This window comes from Alnus glutinosa, chromosome 11 (assembly GCF_958979055.1).
Source record: "Alnus glutinosa chromosome 11, dhAlnGlut1.1, whole genome shotgun sequence".
In the NCBI taxonomy this organism is placed as follows: domain Eukaryota; kingdom Viridiplantae; phylum Streptophyta; class Magnoliopsida; order Fagales; family Betulaceae; genus Alnus; species Alnus glutinosa.
In genome coordinates, this window is record NC_084896.1 from 19,198,005 (window position 1) to 19,222,819 (window position 24,815).

A 24,815-nucleotide genomic window follows, 5' to 3' on the forward strand; every position below is an offset into this window, starting at 1 on the left:
TCATATAAAATTTGTCAAGCCGAGTTCGAACATTCGAAGCTCAGCTCGGCTCAATTCATATACATCCCTACCCATCCTATTTAATAAAATGTGTATATCTTTCAATTTTAATCCGTTAATTTTATGTCGAGTTTACAAGTCGTGTAAAAAATTAGTAGTCCTAACTTATACATTAACATATCAAAGGGGTGACACGTGGCAGACGAAAAGTCAATAGATAATAGATGGAGGGACTTATTTGAAGTTGGGACATGATTTTTCAAATTGAAAACTTAATAATTAAATGAAAATAATGTGAAAAATCTAAGGATTAAAGTTGATATTTTCCAAAATTTAATAGATATATTTCGACTCAATTTTATTACACAGAAAGGGCTCAAAGTTAGGCAATCCCAGCAGTTGGAAGGAATTACGAAAGCTCAAAGTTCAATCCTTATCCCCAACGTGCCTAGCCCACGAGTTCATATAAAACCACCCCCCTCTCTCCCACCACTCAACCTGGTTTTCACTTTCTCTCATCACAACCACAACAACAACAACATCAACAACAACAACACACATTAACGCAACTCTCTCGCTCTGTGTATCTCGGTGGTGCTATGGCTTCCATATCTCCTCCGACCCCTCACAAACTGACCTTCCCAATCCCCAAATTTCCATCGAGAAGACCATTCTATCCCTCCCCTTCCCACTCCCTCTCCCTCTGCCGCTGCCACCACCACAACCCCTCCTCCTCCGACAACTCCGTGGGCTGGCGATGGGACTCTGCGCTCCACGATGTCGTCAGTACCGCCCTCAAACGCTTCGATTCCTACTTCAACTCGAGCAAGAAAGAGCCCAGGGAACTTCGCACTGCTGCGGCGGTGGAGGAGGAGGAGGACGACTGGGATTGGGATCGCTGGCGCAAGCACTTCGACGCAATCGACGCCCAGGAGCGCCTCGTCTCCATTTTGAAGGTCTGTCTGAGCTTTGCAATTTTGTTTCAATGTTTTTTGAAGCTCAATCTGAGCTTTACTTCTTCCACCCGTGTTGGAATGCTATGAAATTATTGGGTTTGATTAGTTTTTGCTAATACGCTGATATGTTTTCGTTTTGTGGCAACAGTCACAGTTGGGTCGTGCTGTATATACCGAGGATTATGAGGATGCTGCGAGGCTCAAGGTGGCCATTGCAGCTGCAGCTACGAATGATACCGTTGGCAGAGTGATGTCTCATTGGAATGTATGAAAACAGTAGCTGTCAAAAAACTAAGGGAATTTTTTTTTTTTTTTTGGCTAGAACTTTTTTCCTTTTTAGCTTTCTTTTTATTTTTAATTTTTTGAAAATCTCTTTATTTCAGAAAGCTATAAAGGAAGAGCGTTTCCAGGATGCAGCGTATATGCGAGATAGTGCTGGTGCTGGATTGGTGAGTTGCATAAAAGACTTTCTGAATCATAATGTGTATGTCTGTCTTAGCTGTTGTAGAAAATGCTCTTTTATGTTCGAGTGCAAAATGTAGGTTGATGAATGATTCTAGTGGTATTTCAATGTGCATATTTGATGATTTTTTGTAATTGTTTGTTTCTAGGAAAGATTTCTGCACTTGTCTATCATAATCTTTGGTAATTGTTTGCCACAAGGGGCAGCCTGCCAGTGTTCATAAGGAGTGCCACATTTTGCCTAGATGAGCCTAACCTTGCTAATATATAATTATATGAGTTGTTCCATGTTCTGAAGGAAATTATTAGATTTATTTTGACATAATATCAAATTTTTATTTGTTCACAGATTTTTTACTTGGTCATACACACTTTCCTGGAACTAACGGATCACAGTTCCAATATATATAGTACTTTGGTCTTTTTAATCACTAATACCTAATAGTATGTGATGCTGTCTATATCATATGATTACTTGGTGTTATGTCGTTTGTTTTGTGGTTCTGGTTTCCAGGTGGGATGGTGGGCTGGCATTTCGAAAAATATCAATGATCCTCATGGTCTAATTATTCGAATAACAGCTGAGCATGGAAGATATGTGGCGAGAAGTTATAGCCCTCGGTGAGGTCCTTTTCTTGACTAGGAAAAAGTTTCATCTGGATCTTCAGTGTGCTTTCATGAAAGTAATTCTGGTGTTAAGAATGGAGATCAAGCTTAGTCAGACTTTCTTAGCTAAGTGTGGAGCTTTGACATTGAAGTTGTTTTCTGTTGGGATTGTAAAGGCATTTGTTCCTTTTGTTTTGATGTTGTTTCTTAATTTATTGCTTTTCCCTCGTTTTAAATCATTCCTTTTGGAAATGGCTTTGTCTCATGGATGTTCATGAGTTGATTGAGATTTTCTTGTTAATGTTTGAATATATCTGGGAGAAATTAGGGCTCTCATAGATCCCTAATAGTTAGATTGCCTTGTCTAAAATCTGGGTTCAAATTTTCTGCGAGTTTAGTTGCAGTATTCTTAAGGATAAATAAATGCCATAAAATGTTTTAAAATTTTTTAACCAGAAAAGTGACAGAAAACTTGCAAACTTTAGTATATTTGGAAATAAGTTCTATGTAAGAAGAATTTATTGCATGTTAACATCTAATATAAAAATGACAGTGTACTTATAAATATGAAGCTCGTGAGGCTTGGACCCAAGCAGACAATTGAATGTTTTGAAACATGATTGGAGTACCTTTACCAGCTAGGGTTGCATAGCAGACTCATTTTCTATGCAATATGCAACCAGAGGACACTCTATAGTATTTTCGAGAGAGCTGGATTACATTTATTGATTGTTTTATTAAATATTTTGACAAATGTTTATCTTCTTAATCGTTATTGCGTATGGAGTCCAGCTGGACTGAATGATTGAACAGTTTTATTCATTATTGATCCTTTTAATAGGCTGGAGAGTGGTCTGTTTTAGATAATATTGCTTGTGAGACCTTTGCAACTGCACAAATAGAAGCAAAACATGTAAATTACTAATTTTCAATTATAAATTCAATAATATGAAGGGGATATTAATAGTTTTACCGATTGTCAATTAACAAGACCTAGTGGTAGGGATAGCAATGGAGCTGGTTAAAATATCAGTCTCTTACCCTGTCAATTTGGTGCATGTCCAGCTCTGGTTATGCAATTTAGGGGCTTCTGCTTTTTCCCTTGGTATTTTAATAAGCCATATGCTATATGTTGAATTATCTGCGATCTGACAGAATAGTCTTTGCTTTCCCATCGGCACTTGTCTACAGTAATTGCATTGGCGTTCTGGCAAAAGCTCACTGGTTTATAATATAGTGAATGCATTTAATTTCCATCTGCTTTCCTCACCTTGAAGATATCTTATAGGAAGGCTTAATATTTATATTTAGTTTATTTGGTTATCTTGGACACCTTTTCATATGGACTTTTAATTTAAATCACTTTTGGTGTATAATTAAAAATTTTCAATTGGATCCTGCCACATGGCATGCTGCTTTTGCTTACTAGTAAATATTCTTTTTAAATTTTTTAAGTCATGTTATTCATTAATCTTTATTGTTTTTGTTTTTTTTACTAGGCAACTTGCTACGGCCACAGCTGGTATTCCCTTGTTTGAAATTTTTCTTACGGTGAATAAGAGAGGTGAATACAAACTGCAGGTGTGTTTTCTCTACCAACTTAACTGCTTGAATCAGTTTTTCTACTGGCAAAGATTTGACATAAGACCATATTTTCTGATTCTTACTGCTTATCAAGTTCTCGGTGAATTTTCCCTCTGACAAACTTTTGGTGTCAATCCCTTGGGTCTTTTGAAGTTAAACTAGAGTAGTTGTCGGGTGAAACAAACTGAAGCATTACATATTTTATGGTCTTTGAGTGGAAATAAAGCTGTGTCTGATGGAGGTTTATGAAAGTCAATAACAGACAACATGAACATCATTGTCCCAGAAGCTTGAATAGTATATATAAGCCATGCATGAGAATATTGTGCTGTTTCTGGTATAATTGATTCCAACAAGAAATAACGATGTGCTTGAAGTGATAAATCACAAAATACTTGTGTTAACAACATTCACCTTGTAATAGCTAAAGGCTGGAAATTGGAAGTTTTCTGTTAGCTGGGTTTTCAGCAAATAGTCTGGGGTAAGGGATGGTATTCAAATGGTGTTGTGACTACAGTTAGTGTGCCTGCTTTTGAGATCCGATCTCTTTTATATTTATTTTGTATGGTTGTTTTGATTGTAGGGGTGATTCTCTGTGTCTGACTATAAGAATATGATCGTTGCATCTGATGATCTACTGATAATCGTATTCTGGTCTTGATCAATTTTACTGGAATTGCTATCATGTAACTGTAATTTGAGATTCTGTTGTCTGTGTCTGCATAGACTTTGTACTGGCATACTTTCAGGCATATGTATATGTAGAGTACATACAATGTAAATCTATTCATATGTGCATGCATGCATACTTTCACTCAACATAGATACACTTGTGTAATTGCATCCATGTCTGCATGCAGAGGTACATGCACCCAGATATACATGTGAGCATGCATGTGTTCGACCTGTGTTTCAGGTGTTGTGACAATTACTATACCACATGTTATCTTTGTTCATCATGTCATTTTCAGGCTGTGTACTTGAAGCGAAGAGGAGTTTTTGATGACTCTCAAACTGTCCGCTCTAAACAATTGGATGCCACTAGCAGCTTGAATCCATTAGACTCAACTGAAGACAAAAATGATCTACTTGTTGTGAATTCTGAAGATCCTGATGATGGTGATGATAGGGACGATAGTTCTGATCTAGCTGAGGGTATATCTAGTTTCCAGAACATCTTGAGAGATATGATTCCTGGTGTAAAGGTCAAGGTTTTAAAAGTGACAGCACCAGGGAAGGTGGACAGGGATTTGATATCTAAGGTGATTGAGCAGATAATTGAGGAAGAAGATGAAGAAGAGAAGGACAGTGAGATAGAAAGTGTAGAAGCAGAAGATGAAGGTAATGGGGAAAGTGACCTAGAGAGAGATGAAATTGAAATGGATGCTGATCCAGGAATTATTGAAAGTGAAGAGCGAAACGAAATTGCAGTTAAAGTTGTTGTTGGTGGTCTTGCACAGAAACTCTCCAACAGTGTGCCAACTAAAGATTTACTTCGAGTACCTGCTAAGGTGGAGAAGAAGGGGCTTTTTTCATTTTCCTTTTCTATAGAGAAAAACTTAAATGAGCAGGATTCTGGTGGCAAGGAACGAGCTTCAGTAGATAAATCAGCTAAGCTTCGAGGTCAACGCAGCATTGACCATGTTATGTTTGATCTAGCTAAATTCATTGGTAGGGAGAAGATACCTTTGAAGGTTGGTTTGAATTTTTTACTCGGCATACCTTTGTATACATTTTTGTAGAGTGTGGACCCACCTAACATGAGCCAAACTTATAATTTGTTCATGTAGTAAATTTCCAATCAAAATATGCTAAGTTTATAATCTCTTGCTTTAATGGTCAGGTGCTCAAAGATGTTGGTGAATTAATAAATCTGACTCTCAGCCAGGCTCAAAATTATCAACCACTATCTGGATCGACAACCTTCAATCGCATTGAACTGCCAACTTCTCCAGATCCTCTAAATGGTGATTTTCTGCAGAACTTGTTCAGTTTTTAATTAGGTTGAGATTATGCACAAATTAGCTGCTTATGGTACTTGTTTGGTATGTTTCTAAGTTCTGACTGCATTGCCTGTTTTTATCTTGGGCCCTTAAACCAACTTACATTCTAAAGAGTTAAGAATGTGTACATTTGATCAGGACTTTACATTGGTGCACATGGGCTGTACTCCTCAGAAGTCATTCATCTGAGACGCAAATTTGGTCAGTGGCAAGAGGATGGTGGTAAAAAGGAGCCTTCAGATCTTGAATTTTATGAATATGTTGAAGCCACAAAACTTACGGGTGATCCTTACGTACCAGCTGGCAAGGTAAGATCTTAAACTCTATTATTTTATGCTATCTATGTATTGATAGAGACGGATTTAGTGGAACTTACTTAGAGAAATTATGTTTGTGCTTTACAAATTATCATAACTTTTTGTGCTTTTTAAAAAAAAATCACTTTCAATTAATAGAAATGTTGTTCCTACCAAAGACCTACTTTGCATTGCATCTCTGTCTGCTATAGCTGGCAGTTTTTAAAACCTAGAGTTGAGTAAATGAGCATTGCCGAACATTCTCATTGCTTTGCAAAGAAGTTCTGAGTGTCCGACATATTGGCATGTATATGGCATGAAATCCTTTTTGGAAACTTCTGGATGTGACACGTGCATCAAGGGGTTAAATTGTGATCTTGGTTTTGTTCAAGAGGCAGAATAAAATGAGATGTGTTTTGGGTGGCACAACAGTCCATTTTTTTCTTTAATGAGTTGAATAATTTTTTTTTTTTTGATAAGTAATAAACTTATTTCACTGAAAGTGTAAAGCGCCCCTAAGTACAATTGTGATCTTGGTTTTGTTCAAGAGGCAGAATAAAATGAGATGTGTTTTGGGTGGCACAACAGCCCATTTTGTCTTTTAATAAGTTGAATAAACTTTTTTTTTTTTTTTAATAAGTAATAAACTTATTTCATTGAAAGCGTAAAGCGCCCTTAAATATATAGGAAATATACAAAAGGAACCACTTGACTAGAAAAAGCAAAATGAACAAGAAAGTCACCAAAACTAATTGACAAAGGAGACACATACACTGCTGTGCAAAGATACAAAGTTTCAAAGAACATAAAAATAATTTCCCCCATAATCCTCTCCCTATCCTCAAAGTTTCTATCATTCATTTCCTTCCATAAACGCCAAAGGAGGCCCGTAGGTACCACTTTCCACATTGCAGCACTTCTTGGCCCGCCAGAGGACCACTAGTAGTCAATGAGTTGAATAAATTAGCTCCAGCTCAATTGATACTTCCTCCCCCACCCCCCTTCCCTAAGAACGGGGTGGAGGATAGGTTATGGGCTCAAGATTCCACTGGGTGCTTGTATTACTTATCAATCAAGGAGAAAATAAAGAATTGGTAGAATTAATAATAAAATGTGAAATTAATTTATTGTTGGTTATTGTGCCTTTTATGAATAGGATAGATAGAGTAGCTTGTGGAATGTCCTGGTACAGTTGGAAGTGGGGATATTGCGTATGAAGAGGAAGAATCCCATTTTTAATATCCGGAATGCTATATTTAGTTATTGAATGAAGTCTAAGTTTTTATTATCCCTGTATCTCTTGAGCGAGAATCATAAATTTTGGTAACGAGAAATATAACCTTGTCACACAGAATACAGGTTTTGGCTGCAATTAGGGGTTGGGGTTTCTGAATGCTACCGGTAATTGGAGTAGCTTGATTAAGTTATTTTGCCTAATATGGTTTTTATTCCATGGGAGTCACTAATATCCAAGGTTGTAAGTGAAGATGCTCTATATCTTTTTGATGGAACTAGACATGTCTGAAATTCAATGTATTTCTGTAATTGGTAAATGATATCCAAACTGCCCCATAATTGGAGACAATCTCAAACCAGGTTTGGGAGCCCTTTTTAGGTCATCAGCACTGCAAAATGAAAGTTATGATAGCAGTGGTTATGGTTCAAAGAGATTTTTCCATTTCAATGATGTCTTATTTTCAATGGTCTTTGCCCAGAACGTGTCTTATTCAATGATGTCTTGAAACTTGCAGTTTGTCCTTTTGATTCAATAAGATGCCAACCATGTAGAACCAAACGAGATAGGATTACTGTGGAGCCCAGGCAGCTCCCATAAACAAAGTCAGAATTGCATAAACAAAGTCAGAATTGATTCTTTATGGAGTATCATATACTTCAGCCATGACCTCTAACATGTGATTGCACCAACAGTCAGATTTACTGCAACATGATTATCGTCGTAAGGATAAAATAACAACACCAATAATATGTCGGATTGCTTCTCTTATTGGTCTCCTTTAACTGCTATTAAGCTGGTGATTTTGGTTTGAATCTTTTTTTTTTTTTCTCATGTATCAGTGCCCAATTATGCAGACTTAATAAAAATTGTTTTCAGCTATTAAAATGCGGTAATATATGCATGTCTATGATGTTGACTTAATGAAAGTTGTTTTCAGCTATTTAAGAGTGCTATTATATACATTTGTGTTTCAGGTTCTGTCATAAGTATGCCATCTGTACTTGGTATATATGGAAAAGTGACACCGTAATTATGTTTCTTAAATGAGAATACCTTTTATAAGGATGGGCTGTAAATTCCTTATTTTACAGCAACTAATTATAAATGGACATGTCATAAAAACAAAAAAAAAATTATAATAGATATGAAAACACCCGAACCCTTAACAAATTAAAGAATTAAAGAATGACTATTTTAGACAGCAGACCCTCATTGCAACGCTGGCGTGCAGAACTGAGCCTTGGTTGAATAAAGGGTATTTCGTATTGCCTGAACAATGCTCCCACCGCGAAATCAAAGATACTTGCAGCAGAAGTTGTAGTTTTGAATTTCTTGGTGACAGTTTCTTCGGCTATGTCGCCTAAAATTAGGCCCATTTCTGAATCAACCCCTCGACAGGTTCAGGTCCCGCGTCATACCTCTTGGAAGTGCCAGAAATCACAAGTAAATTTGCTATGCAAACACTATAGGTTTCTAGAAAGTGAAACCTTTGTCTTTTAAATCTTAGACAAGCAAATGATCAAGAAAAGTTTTGAATATTCAAACAGGCGATGGGATTCCAAAGACCGGCCACCTTCCTATAAACAAAATCAGCAATCTGTTCCGAAAACAACAAAAGTCATCGAAGACAAAGGAGATAGCTTCATAAACACGAGAATACCATACCTAAGTCCTACCACAAATGAACCTACAGCTTTTGATTCATATTAAAATTTCTGGGTGGTAAGTTTTTTCTCGAAAGTGGTTTTAGGAATCCCTATACTCTGATATTCTGTTACAGTAGTTGTATTTATTTAAGATTCTACTTATAACAATTCTACTCTGAAAACTCTATTTAGTCTATCGAAGAAAAAAGAAGAAACTATGGCGGCTCAACCTTGCCGGTAAGAAGCAAAGCTGTTCTATCTCTTGTTTTCTCTCGGTGTAGAAGACAAACAGGGAAAGGGTTTAATTAAGAGTGAAAAATGAATAGTCTCCGGAGAAAAGGGTTCAGTGTTTTCATGTTTAATGATTATTGTGTGGTTGGATGATGTGTTAATATTTTACTGGAGGCTGGATGATGTGTTAATATTTTATTGGAGGCTGTAAAAGTTAGGTTTTACAGCCCATCCTTATCAAAGGGGCTCTCTTTTAGCTTTCAAATTATTTATAAATAAAAAGGCATAAATTATTTATAAATAATGAAACTAATTTTAGAAGCTATACATAATAGAAGAATACACGATTCATGATTCATATTTTATATTTATAAAAGTTTAGGATTTGAAGGTTTTTAGCTTTTGAGGACATTAAAGCCCTCTTTTCCGGAATAAAATATAACTTTACCAAACCCCCCCCCCCCCAACAAAAAAAAAAAATGCCCAAGGAAAACTTGATCCATGGCCTCTATAATGTGCTGTATCCTGCTGTATTTGTGGGAAAAAAATCTAATTCATGGAACGTATTTAATACATATCCTCGTATTTGATACATAGTTATTTATGGATACATATTTGATACATATCTCGTATCCCTGCATTACATTTTAGATATGAACATGTGCGGCCATTTTTTTTTTTTTTTGATAAGTAAGAAGATTTTATTAAAAAAAGTGTAAGGCGCCCTAAGTACACAAGAAGTATATAGAGGAACAACCCAGCTAACCCACAAAAACAAAGGAAAGCCAAAAGACAAAGAAAAGCCCCAAAAACCCAAATAAATTTTGAAGTATTTGTGCTTCCTAGCTCTCTATACAATTGAGAAATCTGTTAGGAGTTGTCCAGGGGTAAAGAGTTTTGAAAAAGAAAGACTTTAATTTCACCACCGTCCTCTCACAGTTTGTAAAACTTCTATAATTTCTTTTCCTCTAAAGATACCACAAAAGGCATGACAAAACTATTTCCACTCTGATGCACTCTGAGGATTACCGCATGACCATCTCCATCAAGCGAGAAGGTGTACTACTCTTCTAGGCATAGCCTAAGCTAAGCTAAACATGGTCGAAAACAGCACTTCATAAGGCACTGCCAATCTCACAATGGAGTTGAAGATGATTCACAAACTCCATCAATAAGTTTGTTAAGAAAAAGAGTTTTGGAGTAGAAGAGTTTTGGTAGAATGACTGTAGAAGGTATTAATATTGACCTCTTGGCACCAATAAGTTTGTTGGCACTGTTTTTATGCAAATAAAATCCACTAGCTCATTTTTGCATCTTTGCTTCTGTGAATGCTTTATTTTCTAGCCTGTTCACGTTCGTAATGAAAATAAAATCTATTTTGATTCTTTTTCCTTTTATTGAAATGAAACCTTGTAACATTTCTGAGAGATCAGTGATTGGTATTTTCTTTGACTTTCATAAACACTTTAATTTCTTAGATTATGGAGAACTGGTTTCACTCATAATCTTAAATTGGTGCACAATGATGGTTTTGAACCATGTTTACCTGTGTTAAATCATCTATTTATCTAGTATGACTCAATCATGGCACTATTGGTTTCTGCAGGTGTCATTCCGTGCAAAGGTTGGGAAACGATATCAGCTTCCACATAAAGGGATCATTCCTGAAGAATTTGGAGTGGTATATTTTTCGCTTACGTAGCTGTCTTATCTCTTCTCTCCATTTCTGTTGTTCATTATCGCACCTTTCTTAAGTTTAAGAGCTTGTTGTGATCTTGTTGGCTACACAGATTGCTCGTTATAAAGGTCAAGGGAGGCTTGCTGAGCCCGGCTTTCACAATCCTCGATGGGTTGATGGTGAACTGGTCATTCTTGATGGAAAGGTCTACATTTTGCTCTTCTTTCTTGTCTAGTTGTTTTACCATGTCCACTGTGTATTTTTACCGATATCTCCATGAATCTGGATTTTCTGTTTCCCTGAATGCATATTGATTGCAACTTATACTTTCAATGGAATTCTGCAGTACATTAAAGGGGGGCCTGTTGTTGGGTTTGTCTATTGGGCCCCTGAATATCATTTCTTGGTGTTCTTCAATAGGCTGAGGCTTCAAGAGTAGATACTCGCTGTACTTACTATGTCAAAGCTTGTAAATTCTTTGTTCAGATTTTGTTAGGTAAGTTCCCTTAACGTGAAAAGGAAACAATTTACATGTGCTCATGATTAGCTGGGCTTTCTTTCTTTTTACATTGAAATTTAATGTTGGCATCTTCTAAATTGCTACCGTGTACAACTATTTTGGGTCATGGGTTGTAATGATTCAGGAAAAATGCTAACTACATTTGCGTTATCACTCTAAAAAGACCAGTCGAAGTTACAGTTGGAGCCTCTTGAAATCACTTATAAACTTCAGTCTCACCTAGTAAGAAATTAATGTGGGACTTAGTTTACTCATGAGTGTCTTTATAATCCGCACACTCAATCTGGGACTAACTTTTGGGGGGTGACAATATTTGTAATGATCTAGGGTAAATGCTAATTACATTTTTGCTATAACTCCAAAAGGACTAGTCAAAGTTATAATTGGAACCTCCTGAAATCACTTATAAAGCTCAATATCTAATAAGGAACCAATGTGAGACTTGACACATTTATGAGCACCTTTGTAATCTACTCGCTCAATGTGAATCCACCAATGTGCAACTAATTTTTTGGGATGTCACATAGCTCACCATCACTCCATTGAAAAAGATGAATGCTAGACATCTAAACACTTTTTTCTAGAATTTGGTTCCAGCCTGATGTGTCACAATCCCATGAGATCTATCATTTTGGGAAGTGTGCCACAATTTTATAGGATTGCGACATATCAAGTTAGAACCAAATTCTGAAAAAAAGTGTTGGGATGTCTAGCATTTCTCTTTGGAAAATGAGATCAAATGGCACCTCTAGTATAGCTTGCATACATAGTTTTGTGTATAGTTTAGTCGTCCCTCTAAGTTGAGTTTAGAGTCAAGTTTCTAATGGGAAATTGTTGTCACTACCTTGAGTTTTTGCATCAATATTAAATAGCTCGTGTGTATTTCATTTTTTCAATGAGCTCCATGCATTTTTTTTTTGAATTCCAAATAGGTGCTTCTGGCAATTTTTTGGCCAAAAAATTTCAATGGTACTCTTGAGAAAAAGAAAGTTAAAACAAAAAACAAAAATGAAAAAAGCAAAAATTGCAAAAAATGGGAAATCGGCTGAGAAATGGCAGAAGGGAGTTATTTGGGACTCGGGAAAAACGCAAAGAGGTGATTGAAAAAATTAGAATGTAGGGAGTTGTTTGATATCGGGTGGAAACTCTAGTAACTTGACCCTTCTTCAATTCGCGCATGTATGCACAACAGATTAAATTCCTGAACTATGCATATATGAAGGAAGCATTTGTGCATCCTTTGATATTGCAATTACCTAATAGGTACTGTGCTGCCATTTGATTGTTCACCACAATGTATCACTGTTATATGGCCAAAAACTAGGATGCTGATTGTTTTGATAATATATGGAGGCACATAAAAAAGCGAAAGAGAGAACATCGTTATAGAACATGCTGTATGTAATACATTGGGTCTTAATTTAAAATGGTTATGCACTGTGGGAAACCTCAGTTATCGGCCTTTCTGTTCACTAGAGACCAAATCTGGCTTACACCCATATCTTAGTGGATGATCTTAATTGGATGGGAACAATTCTCAGTTGAAAATTATTATTACAGGCTCTCTTTGTGCCTTTTACTTCTCAAATATAATTTCTCCTATTGCAACTCAATGTGGAGCCTGGTATAAAATAATATGACCGATTTTAAGATCCTCTTACTATGATTTCCTTTGTCGTCTTTGTCGTGCAGTTTTAGGTGTAGTTTTTTCCAAGTAAAGCAGCAGAGATAGCCTGGAGATCTTATGCTCACTCAACTGACCAGCGCACTAGTAAGCATTATTTACTCTCAACAAGAGTAATTATCGTAGCTTTGAATTGCAATGAAAGGCCCCTCTCATGAATGTATTTTTTGATCTTTGCAGTACTATAAATAAGTTGCTAATTATCAGGGGTTTGTCTAGTAACTTGGCAGTATATTTCCCATGTTCTAACTCAAATTACTTGATAGTTCCAGCTTGTGGATGGGTCTTTTGAAATACCATAGCTAGAGATGTACATATGTGAGGCCTTTTGATGGCGCCTTAGTTTCGGGGTGCAGTTCAAAAGGATAAAATTCAAGTGCCATGTAATGATAATTTTTTTTTTTTTCATAATTGATATTAGAAGTACACCATTTACTTTCTTTGGTGAATAATTGAACGTTTGTTTGTTTGTTTGTTACAAAGGTCTCACCATTTCGGAAAGCATGCTATATGCTGGCAAAGAAGTGTTTTTGATTCTTAGTTTTATGGATTCCAGTTTAGCTTTACACATTGAATAACTTTATAGGACCAACATTTTAACTATTAGATTTGTGGTTTTTCCTTGGTAGTCTTGTTCATCAGATTAATTAAAGGTCAAGAGATGTCTCAGTTAAGGAATTTCTCATGGATATACTGTTGAAAATGCAAGTTATTTATTTGCGAAGAATATGTATATATTCCAAAAGTTTTATCAATTGAGTTTATTAGCCAGAATTTGTAATCGGGAACTACCATCCCTGTTTTTATTTTTTTTAAAGTAATTTTTTACCCCGGGGGAGGGGAGGGGAGGGAAGACAAGGATCCTAGATTCAGTTAGTTTTATTTGAGGGACAAAATTGTCTTTTTACATTTATTTGGACAACTTTACCCCTCAAATAACACTAATTAGATCCTTTCAAGTTCAAAATGCAAATGCGGGAGAAAAAAGGGGAGATTTGAACTAGTTTATTACTAATTTTATTTTTAAGTAATGAAATTTATAAAAAAAGTGTAAGGCACTCTTAAGGACTCATACAGTATACAAAAAAGGCTCCAAACGAGTCGAAGAAATCCAAACGATACATCAAGAACACCCACAAATCCACTCACCCGACATGCCTCAAATCCAAAACCTGCAAAACAACAAAGCCCAAACACCCCCCTCCCCCCCCCCCCTCGGTACTCAACGTTGGAAGGTGAGTCTTACATGTCCCCCGGCTTAGAGGATGCTCCCTTAGCATATAGTTGATGGATCATTAAGTTTAGAAGCTCCCTTCTACTCTTTACCTACCGAGGGTAACATCTAAGGTGAGATCGATCCCCTCACATAGATCCCCCATCAAAGTCCAGTTCAAACGGGTGGCGGGGGGAAATCACCCAAAGGGTAAGGTCTTTCCTACTTTAGAAAACTGTCTTCCTCTTCACTATCCACCAACTCTGAAGATGGATTGAATCCAATTGGCCACTTTTGGGACTGGACCAAGCTTGTCACTGCACCAGAAGAGAGAGGCAGGGCACAAAACGTCGACGCTGCCTCGACGATCAAGCTACCTTCCACTTTCAAAAATATGCTATCCCTTATCTTGCGGTTATAGCATTTCACGGGTTTAGAGGTTGTCAATAGCCCGAAGCCCTTCAACCATGACAACTGGCGAATCCTTCGGCCTAGGAAGCCTTCCCGGAGCCAACCCAATATTCAAGTCTACACCAGAGACCCTAATCATAGGAGCGGATGGAGGGGACATACTTGAACCTGTAAGGGATATAATAGTATAAAGGATATTGTTGGGGAAATATTTGTCCCCTCCAATCCGGTCAGAGATGATATTGGACTTTACATGGAATATTATGCTTGACAGAGGTAAAACGGACATATAACATATATGAGTATGAAAGGGAGTATCAGGATCTATTATTCTCTCAAGAGCCATTTTATCTCTCTCTCTCTCTCTCTCTGACTTTCTCCTTCTCCCTCTTCTCTAGACACTGGACTGACTTGATCGTCGGAGGAGGCTTCGTTGGCCAACCCCCGGCGGGTCTTTCTTGTTTTGCAGGCCAGCACATAGAAGAAGGGACGTCTCTGATCACGCCACGTCACTGGGTAAAAATCAGCATTAACAATTGGCGCCGTCTGTGGGAACGACGTGGTCGCTCCTACCAGAACAAAAATCCGGAACGGTGACTGGTGATCAGAAACACCCTTTGTTAAAGAAGAGAGAGCCGATGGAGTGGATTTGGGGTTTGATTTTGTTTGACAGATCTGAATTTAAGAGCAGTGTGTTTATACCCACATGCTGTGATTTTATGAAAATCTATTCGGGTATGGCTCTTTGACGACGGCAACGTCGGAAAATAGAGCTTACCTTCGCCAAATCTACAGCCATGAATTCGCAGATATGTGGTTATCACCCCAAGTTGGCAAATAGCATTGTAGGCACATTAGATAAGTCCTTTATTTTGTCATGACTCGGTTCAGTTGTTCATTCATGCTTTTGTATGTTGTGGATTTTGATGGAAGGAGAAGGCTCCTTGCAGAAGAGATGAGAAACTCTCTAGATTTGTTTGAGTTTGGCACCAGGTGCAGTTGATGACAAGTTTTGCACGTGTGTGGAGCAAAATTTTAATATTTAGCTTATTTGTCATGGACATTATGTTAGAAGCGGCTTCATCAGAAAATGAAAAAAGGAGAAGTGGCCACGTATCAAGCTGCAGGAAAGCTGTGGGAGAAATAAATGTTGCTTTATTGGTTCTTGTGTAGATGTCAGAATGGATTTTAAATTGAAGTGACCACCACGGTCAGAAGGCAAGACTCGTTGCTTGATCGGCAACACTGCGAATTGCACCTCATAAATGGTAAGGATGAAATCTCCATACTGCCTTCAGTGGACCTCGGAAGACTTCTTTGAGGGGCTCCTGTGAGGCACGTGCTCATTAGGAGAAATAAAGACTAGGCTGGTTTAAGGGAGTTCCGGGCTTGTCAAAGATGTCCGACGTCCCCACGTGATTCAGTTTAGGGGCCATGCGAATTAGACAAAATGCATCACATCATGGTGAAATGGTGTCATCGTGCCACGTTATTGACAGCCATCTCTGTGCGTGGCCTTGACAATAAGTTGAATTTGAGGAATAATGATTAGGCGTGAGGGTTTCACATAAGGAAGACTCATCCCACCGAAGATTCAGGGTCCCATCGGCAGAGGGTCGTATCCTTGTTTTACTTTTCAGTTGTAGGAGTGATGGTGTCTTACGAACAACATTGGGTTTAAGTCTTTAGGTTTCTCGAAGTATTTAGCCGAGATCCAGTTTCAGATCAAGGCCAATCACTCCCAGAATAAGCACGTTATATGAACGTGGTAGAAGTTGCTGAAAGGTGGTCAGAGGTCCGAGGGGTAACGAGAGCTGCAGGGTTAAAGTGACAAGGATGGTCAGGATAAGTCCGGGAAGATTAATTACCGAGTATGAGCAGCAACAAGATAGCCGAGTTCTAACGTAGACGCTATCCTTACTTGAGTACCTGTCCGGAGTCCTTTCCCCTTGATCAGGTCCCTTTCCCCGGACGTTATTTCGAAAAGCTTGTCACGGTGGGGAAAAGGTTCCAAAATAGTACTGGCAGACTGGCACAATGGGTTGTATCTTGTAGATGGAAGGGAATCAAGGCTAGTGGGAACGCCTTCACGATCAGCAAGTCCAGAAATGAAAAGGCCCAGGGTACTAGAGGAGAGAGGGAGGTCAGAAAGGTCTTCAAGTTCGGAGAGATCAGCTCAATCCAGAACACTCCATGGCAGTCACGCTTAAAGCTTGGATTTCTACCTCCAAGCCTGGATCTTTAGGCGAAGGTGCCATCTTTAGTACCTGGAATTCAGGAAGATTGGTTGGGCGTCAAAGACCTGTATGGTTATTGCTAAAGAGCCATAATAGGCAAGTCTTACTCTGTGTGTGAAATAATCTTGAGCCAGTTGTGGGACCCATGCGGACCCATATTTCACACAGCCAGGGAAGCTCACGAACAAGCAAATATATCTTAACCACGACCAACCAGACGACAAGGTAAGAGAATCGGTCCTGGGTAAAATTCAGGGACTTGCTGTATGTTCCAAAGTCTGGGTGGATGCTTCGGCGTCGTTGCTCGTCGTTTCTAATTCGAGAACTACAACACCATAGAGGGAGGGCCGAGGTCCCCGAACTCTTGGATGCTCCTGTAGACCCCTATGAAAGGCCTGCCTGTGGAAGTCCGGGCCATGGCGCCCTACCGGGTAAAAAAAAAAAAAAAAACTTTTATGTAGTGTGGGCCATGCAAAGGTGAGTCGGGTTTGAGGCCCAAGATTGAATTTGGTCGGAGACGATTTGACATCGGAATGCCGAGGACTCAGAAGCTTCCTCAGTCTAGGACGACGAACTTTCCTGGAGTCAAAGGCGTTAAGGATAGAGGGGACCCAATGGCTTCAACCAAGCTGTTTCCAATTTGAAGCCTTTGAGAAGGTAGCTCACACTTCAAGTGGTCCGAGGATAGACATATATCACTGCCCAGAAAAGTTCTTGGGATAATTCGTATGGGGAAAGCTAATTTGAAAGAAGGGATGCGGTCAATATGGTTTAAAAGAAGCAGGGAACGACTGAATCCTTCTGGGTTCCAAGGTTGCTCGAAGAAGCTGCCCAGCCTTGGCGAAGGAGACCAGATCCGAGAAACGAAATGCAGCACAGCCAAGCTCAGTAGTGCAGGATCATTAATGGAATGACATTTAGGTCCCTGCGGAAGGAGCACACCATGACCAGAATGGTCCTCTAACTTTCCTAAGCCTACCACATGTTTTTATCTTCCTTAGATGGGCGGTTGTTAGAGGTTTGAGGTTATAAACCTCTAAGAACATGGTGACGTACCGATCATCGGCCGGAGGTTCTACTTGCCAGGAACACTTGGACCGCTAATTACCAGGCCAACATGACTTTACTGAGTTTGGACGTTGGGCGACGCTCTTAACAGCATGTCACAGAAGCTCGCGAATAAGCAAAGATATCCCGACTGCACCTGGCCCCCACACTATAATCCCCGGATCTTCAGCACATGCAAGCTACGTAGTTGGATCGGGCAGTAATTCAGCATACATTGAACGTTTGTAAACGGCGGGTTGCCAACATGTTGAAGAACCAAAATATTTGGAAGTCAGTGCCAGAACGAGTGGACCCAGGACAGCAAAATTCATGGTAGTTGGCGATGAGGAACCTTCGAACGAACATGTCCGAGAACAGTTCCGAAGTCATTTCCAAGACTCTGTACGAGATCGGTTCCGGGATCATTTCTGAGGTCACGACTGACTCTTGTGGTCCTTTCCGTCTCGGACATGTCCGGTGGTCACTAAGGATCAGAAACTGTAATTTCCATCGGACTAAGGCAGAACCCGGCAGGGAGTATATGAGCGTCTCAACAGTCATTATGGAGACAACAAATACAAGTACGGGAGCTTCTGGAAAGCTCAAATAATAAATATATGGTCAAAAAGTTGCACCTCGTTGAAAAGCGAAAATAGCTATAAAACCCCGTGTTGTCTTGGTCACATTCCGTGGATTAGTAGAATAGCAGGTAGCTGACTCGCAAGTCCGGATTTTCGAGATCAAACAAGAGCAAATGCCAAATGCACTCTCTTGTGCAAGAAGCTCTACACTCGATATTTTTGTATATGGATTAGAAAGTGCTAACTTGATAATGACGAGAGCTACCCGATAAATGAGTCTTAACAAGTTACGGGTTCTACACATGATATCTAACAAAGGGAGCCTACCGTGAAAACCATCCCCGTTTGGGTGTGCATCCAGAGTTCACCATGGGTGGAGACGGGAAATATGGGGAAAGAAAGTCCGGGTTCCTAAAACCACAGTGGCTTTCTAGTCAGGCCCTCTCCACCGGACACAGACTTCTGACCCCTGATGAAGTCATCCAGGATCTAGGCACAGGAAAGGATGGTTGTGGACTTTTGGTTGAGCCCTACAAGGGTTGGGAATCGTTGTTCAGAAATCGTGGGTAGTTGGGTGGACCCGGAAGCCTCGTGCTATCGGTAAACACAGAAACCTCCTGCTCAGATGACCCCCAGGTAAGCTCGTGACATTAAACTGTTAACTGCCTCACCCGGACAAATGAGATAAGTCTTTCTTTCTCTGTTTCTCTTTATTCTGATTAAATTACAGAAATTAGACACTTATAGTATGGATAGATATCTTATGAAAAAATCCATGGGAAATAATTTCGGGGTGTTAGACCCAAAACGGTCACCCCAGCTGAAGACAAAGGCTAGTGATTGGTTAATTATTGTGCTCCTACAGAGGACAATTGTGGAAATTTTTAATAATATCCTGATTTCATGAGTAAATGCTAGACATACACTTCTGTATTAGCTTACCCTTAACAAATATTTGAGCTCAGGAAAGAAAGAGCCAAAAAATGTTTAGCTAAATTTATTTGTTGAAATGATATAGCCAAAGACTGTCTTCCTTTGGGAATTCGGGAGAAGTTACGATAGCTCCAATCTTTTAGCAACAGAAGCTATTTTCCTGGAACCAAATATAGGGAGCAGGTTTTTGAGCTCTTACGGTAGAGACGGGAATTGATCTCATCTTGATAATCTTCCATTGGATTTATTGATCTTTTTCTATAGCACTTTTGCAGGAGCTTTGTTTTTATTATGCAAACAAATAAAGCGAAAAGGAAAGCTCTCGAAGTTACATTCCGAGAGCATTGTTTAAGGGATTCGAGGACGTGACCTCGTCAAAAAACAAGGGATTCGAGGACGTGACCTCGTTAAAAAACAAGGGATTCGAGGACGTGACCTCGTTAAAAAACAAGGGATTCGAGGACGTGACCTAGTTAAAAAACAAGGAATTCGAGGACGTGACCTCGTTAAAAAACAAGGGATTCGAGGATGTGACCTCCTTAAAAAACAAGGGATTCGAGGAGATGACCTCTTTAAAAAAAAAAGGATGAGAGGAGTAATAACCTCGTTAAAAAATCAGGAGCCCGCCCTTAATAGGGGACCAACGGGAGAATGTCCGACCCCGGACTTGGCCCCCTCCTGGTTATAGACAGGAGGGTGGAAAGGAGCCCGCCCTTAATAGGGGACTAACGGGAGAATGTCCGATCTCGGACTTGGCCCCCTCCTGGTTATGGACAGGGGGGTGGAAAGGAGCCCGCCCTTAATAGGGGACTAACGGGAGAATGTCCGATCTCGGACTTGGCCCCCAAGAGCTTGGGAGATTGGTTATCGAATATTTAATACATAAAATCCCGTCAACATTTCTGATGACATTAACTTCCGAGAACATCATCGGAATAATATAAGGGACGAGGAGAAATAACCTCGGTAAAAAATCTGGCGAGGAGAAACAACCTCGGTAAATATCCTCGGAATGTCGGTAAAAATCTGGATTAATTTCAGGGGAATGGGATGAACCCCTCCCCTCGGATTTGGACAGAGGGAAAAACATCCGATCTCGGACAAGGACACCCCTCTTGCTTGAAGACAGGGGGTGACGGCGAACCCAGGTGCTTAGCAATCCTCCCCCATCCGAGCACTCGTGTCGCCATGCAGACTGCTCAGATCTGTCTTCTTGGGACAAATCACTCAGGTCAGATCTACTCAGACCGGAGTGCTTTGGGGGGGTAAGAGATTGGGGGATTGATTATTGAATGTTCGTGGGGTACATTTCCGAGGCAGACCGAAAATTGAGAAAGAAATTCTGACAGATAGAAATTTTCTCTAAAATTGCAATTGCAAGAAGATTATATCACGGATTATATTACGGGGAACACAACCTCGTCAAAAATCAAAATAAGGAATGTAACCCCTATGGCAAATCATCAAGGGAAGACAGCTCATCTCCGCTAGCAGGACTCCCTCAGATTTATTAATCTCGGGAAATTTCAATGGGCTAATGGAAGAGATAGCTTAGTCCCGATGATGGCCTGCGTTGTCGGGTCTATACGCATATATGCACAAAAAGAGGAAAGTCCGATCTCGGACAATGGACTGCCCCTCTTGGTCGAGGACAGGGGGGTGATGAGGAAAGTCAGATCTCGGACAATGGACCGCCCCTCTTGGTAGAGGACAGGGGGGTGATGAGGAAAGTCCGGATGCTTAGCAATCCTCCCCCATCCAAGCTATTAATCTATTCGATTATTGAATATTTGCTGGGGATATTTCCGGGCGAACAGTATTATTTTCCGGGGTTGACTGTCGTCCCCCGTCTATTCAGAACTAAGAAAGAAATTGTAGCCGATGACGACCTGCGTTGCTAGGTCTATGTTCATATATGCATAAAAGGAGGAATGCCTCCCGAGGAAATCCCGGGAGAATACTCGTAGAGTTCTTTCTTGAATAGAAGACTCTTTTTTCGGATAAGGAGATGAGAAAAATGTTGACGTTGGGCATATCGCCTATATAAAGTTGAAAAGGGTGCAGTCTGAGACTGTCTTCCTCTGAAGAATGGAGGGTAGTGTCGGGTTGGGATAGTGAATCTCTCTTGAATAAAGAGGTAATCCTGGATGCCACCTCCCTGCCTAACAATGCGAATCCCATCCATGAGTTGTGAGGAAACCTTTTATTGGGTAAGGCTGAAATGCCTACATCCCGACCTTCGGATAGCTCTCACGAATCCAGGAATTCAAACAGGAGCAAGTCCGTCCACGGATAACATTGAAATGATTGCTAAGAACGCCAGAGAAGCTGATCTACCGAGTGCTGTAGATTAGCGATAACGGATTCAGCGTGGGAAATTATGATTTCCCATCTTCAAGACCATTTGTTGCTCGGAAACCCTCGAGGACGGGGAGTGAACCCCTTTAACAAATCGAGCTAGGGAAACGTCCCCTACGACAGACTTTGCTCCCGGGACGTCATTGATATTTGAACTCCTATGGTAGGATAACACGAAAAGGGAATGGGATGTTTCGTGGATTGTTCCTCCTTGGATAAGGGGGTCCTCCTCGGATGAGGAAACTAAAAAACCCTTCTCAGACAAAACGTCCCCCGTTGGATAAAGGGATAAACCGAACATCGGCTCCTTGGAGACTGGATCCGTTAAGTTGGAGACGAAGTAGCGAGTAAACCTCATATTTGGTTGGAGTGGAGACTCACCTCGGACAAGGAGACCGGTGTAATCCCCGGAAAACATATGATGAAATAAGAATAATTATGATGGCTGACCTCCTTCAGGCGAAAAACTATGTCTTTGCACTCGGATAGAGGAGGGTGGCTCGGGGACAACCTCGGGCGCCATTCCTCTCCGGATACAGAGTAGAAGGAAAACCTGCAAAATCTGCATAGACTTTGTCGATTTGAGCGGGCAGACTCCAAATTGTGAATCGAGGTACCCTTCTTGGGTCTCGATTACCCTACCTACCCGAAACGGACCCCTTGAGCACCTCTGACATAGAGATCACGACTGCGCAATTGACCAGGCTCCAGTGGGCCTGGCGGTGTGGACATGCTTGCATGTTTGTAGCATGAATTTGGGAAAAGTAGAGAACCCGAGCCGAGAGTAATAAAAATATTTGCAGCATCTATAGGGCCGAGAAGCGGCTATGGGTCCGACCGACCTTCCGAACGTAGAGGGCACTCACTAAGGGAGGTCGTTCCCGGAGTCTCGACCTTTTATCGCACTGTTATCTCTCGTCGCAGTCCCAGGGAAATGCTTGAAAGAAAGGAGGGTGGAGACCCCGGAACTGCCGTCTGTGTTCGAAATATATCTCAGACAAGCAGAAGGATTGACGGGCTAAGCCCATGATTTAAGAAGAGAAACCCCGCACAACGCTCAAGATCTATGATAGCATTCCAACTCTTTAGTGGCTGTTACCCCTATGCTAGACCATCGTGGTCGGGGACTGTGCCACTCAGTCACACGACTCAGCCGGCACCAGATAAAAACGGGACGAGAATGTCCGAGATGTCTCGGACAGTGACACCCTCCTGGTTGAGGACAGGGGGGTGATGAGGAATATCCGATATCTCGGACGGGGACACCCCTCCTGGTTGAGGACAGGGGGGTGATGGAGAACATGAGGCCTTAGCAAAGTCGACCTCGGGTAAGGAAGTCAAAGGAGACCGTCCTGAAAGTAAAGTTGCCGGCGTCAGGCCGAAATCGACTTCCCAGAAATTATTTGAGTTGGGGGTTATGCCAAAGATAAGGGATTTTCGGTCTAACAATCTAGAAGTCGAGTAAAGAAATCGGAGTGATTGCCTCTTCTTTGAAGAAACAGAAAGGGACACAGTGCCCCCAATAGTCCCGGACTTCAGAAATGCCGGCCAGCGGACATCCATCTACCGGAGGAAGTTGACGGTCCGGCGATGGATTTATGGCTATTGAGAGCGATGGATATGTTAAAAGTGCTATCAGAATTACTGTCCGGGGTAGCACGATGCAAATACTCGACACAATGTTGTGCGGACATAATTTTATGATTTATGAGACGTCCATTTCGGTGGTAGTCCGAAGATATTATTGAAGATTGATTTGAAATTCATGTTGCCAAGAAGATTTTATTTGATTTACTCATGGTACACACATGCATGAAGACAAGAAGAACGGACAACCCCGAAGGAACACTGTGAAGGGCAGTCATCTGGCTACAAAGATGAATTGTCTGAAAATTTTGAAGGGTTCACCCGCGCAAAGTTCAAGTACAGCTTGAATGGTTGAGCTCTCGTGAGCTGTCAGGGCGAAGTTGGGGTGTTACACGATTCCTGCAGGCTGGACAGGAACAGGTTGGCGTGAGGCCGGAGTTCACACACCCTTGTGTGTCTAAAGCCGGAGATCGCACATTCAGTAAAACCGTCGTGAAGAGTGAATACTCCAGGGCCATCCATGACGAATTGGTGAATATGCTCAGTCGTGAGGACCGTACCAGGAACGAGGAGTATTGCGAGAAGATCTGGAGAATTCAAAAAGAATGAAAGGGAAAATCCTATCTCAGGGAAAGGAAGATCTACTCAAATGGGCACTCTCAAGGCCAACGACATTCCAGCGAAGGAAAGTGCGAATATATAGAAAAACAATAATGATCACTACATGCACGATTTACGGGGTGTTAGGTGCGCCTAACTGATGGTGAATTTATGACGGAAATAAATTCTCGATTGCCTGCCGTAAATGGCTTGGAGCCGCGTAGTGCGGCAGTAGAAGAAACACTTGAGTTTTCCCAGGATCCGAGGAGAGCACTACGTGGATTGGATGAAGAATGGTCGGTGGGATTGGTCGGATTATAGAGGCTCCATTGGGTAAATTCTCTCTACCTTTATGATAAAGATAGGAGAATTGGGGGGTAATTGTTGGAGAAATATCTGTCCCCTCCAATCCGGTCAGAGATGATATTGGACTTTACATGGAATATTATGCTTGACAGGGGTAAAACGGACATATAACATGTATGAGTATGAAAGGGAGTATCAGGATCTATTATTCTCTCAAGAGCCATTTTATCTCTCTCTCTCTCTCTCTCTCTGACTTTCTCCTTCTCCCTCTTCTCTAGACACTGGACTGACTTGATCGTCGGAGGAGGCTCCGCCGGCCAACCCCCGGCGGGTCTTTCTTGTTTTGCAGGCCAGCACATAGAAGAAGGGACGTCTCTGATCACGCCACGTCACTGGGTAAAAATCAGCATTAACAGATATAATTGAAATAATAAGACTTTAGACTTTTGTTAGTTAAATAGTTGAGCTTTTGTTAGTTAGTTAGCAGATGTAGGTTGAGAGTATAAAAAGCCCAATGTATGAGAAAGAAAGGTTATCGAAAGTGTTGAAGTGTTTTCTTATGAATTGTAGTCTTGGAGCCTTTTTGGGTGAGCTCGAATCATCCATTCTTGGAGCTTTGGCTGAGCTCGAATCAGCCTA

The 24,815-nt window shown here is 40.5% G+C and overlaps 1 protein-coding gene across 2 annotated transcripts; it reads left to right on the top strand.

Moving 5' to 3' along the window:
* The first annotated feature begins 428 nt into the window (after nt 1-428).
* Nucleotides 429-13,343, top strand: LOC133881628 (protein EXECUTER 1, chloroplastic). Of its 2 annotated transcripts, XM_062320595.1 has the most exons (13): nt 429-956; nt 1,105-1,221; nt 1,340-1,405; nt 1,933-2,039; nt 3,524-3,605; nt 4,580-5,302; nt 5,452-5,575; nt 5,750-5,919; nt 10,628-10,702; nt 10,812-10,904; nt 11,046-11,195; nt 12,912-12,990; nt 13,084-13,343. In XM_062320595.1, the coding sequence occupies exons 1-11, from the start codon at nt 600-602 to the stop codon at nt 11,136-11,138; spliced, it is 2,007 nt and encodes a 668-aa protein (XP_062176579.1). In that variant the 5' UTR covers nt 429-599; the 3' UTR covers nt 11,139-11,195; nt 12,912-12,990; nt 13,084-13,343. The 2 variants fall into 2 exon arrangements, with proteins under 2 accessions (XP_062176579.1, XP_062176578.1); XM_062320594.1 differs by having other exon boundaries at nt 12,912-13,343.
* Nucleotides 13,344-24,815: the final 11,472 nt, after the last annotated feature.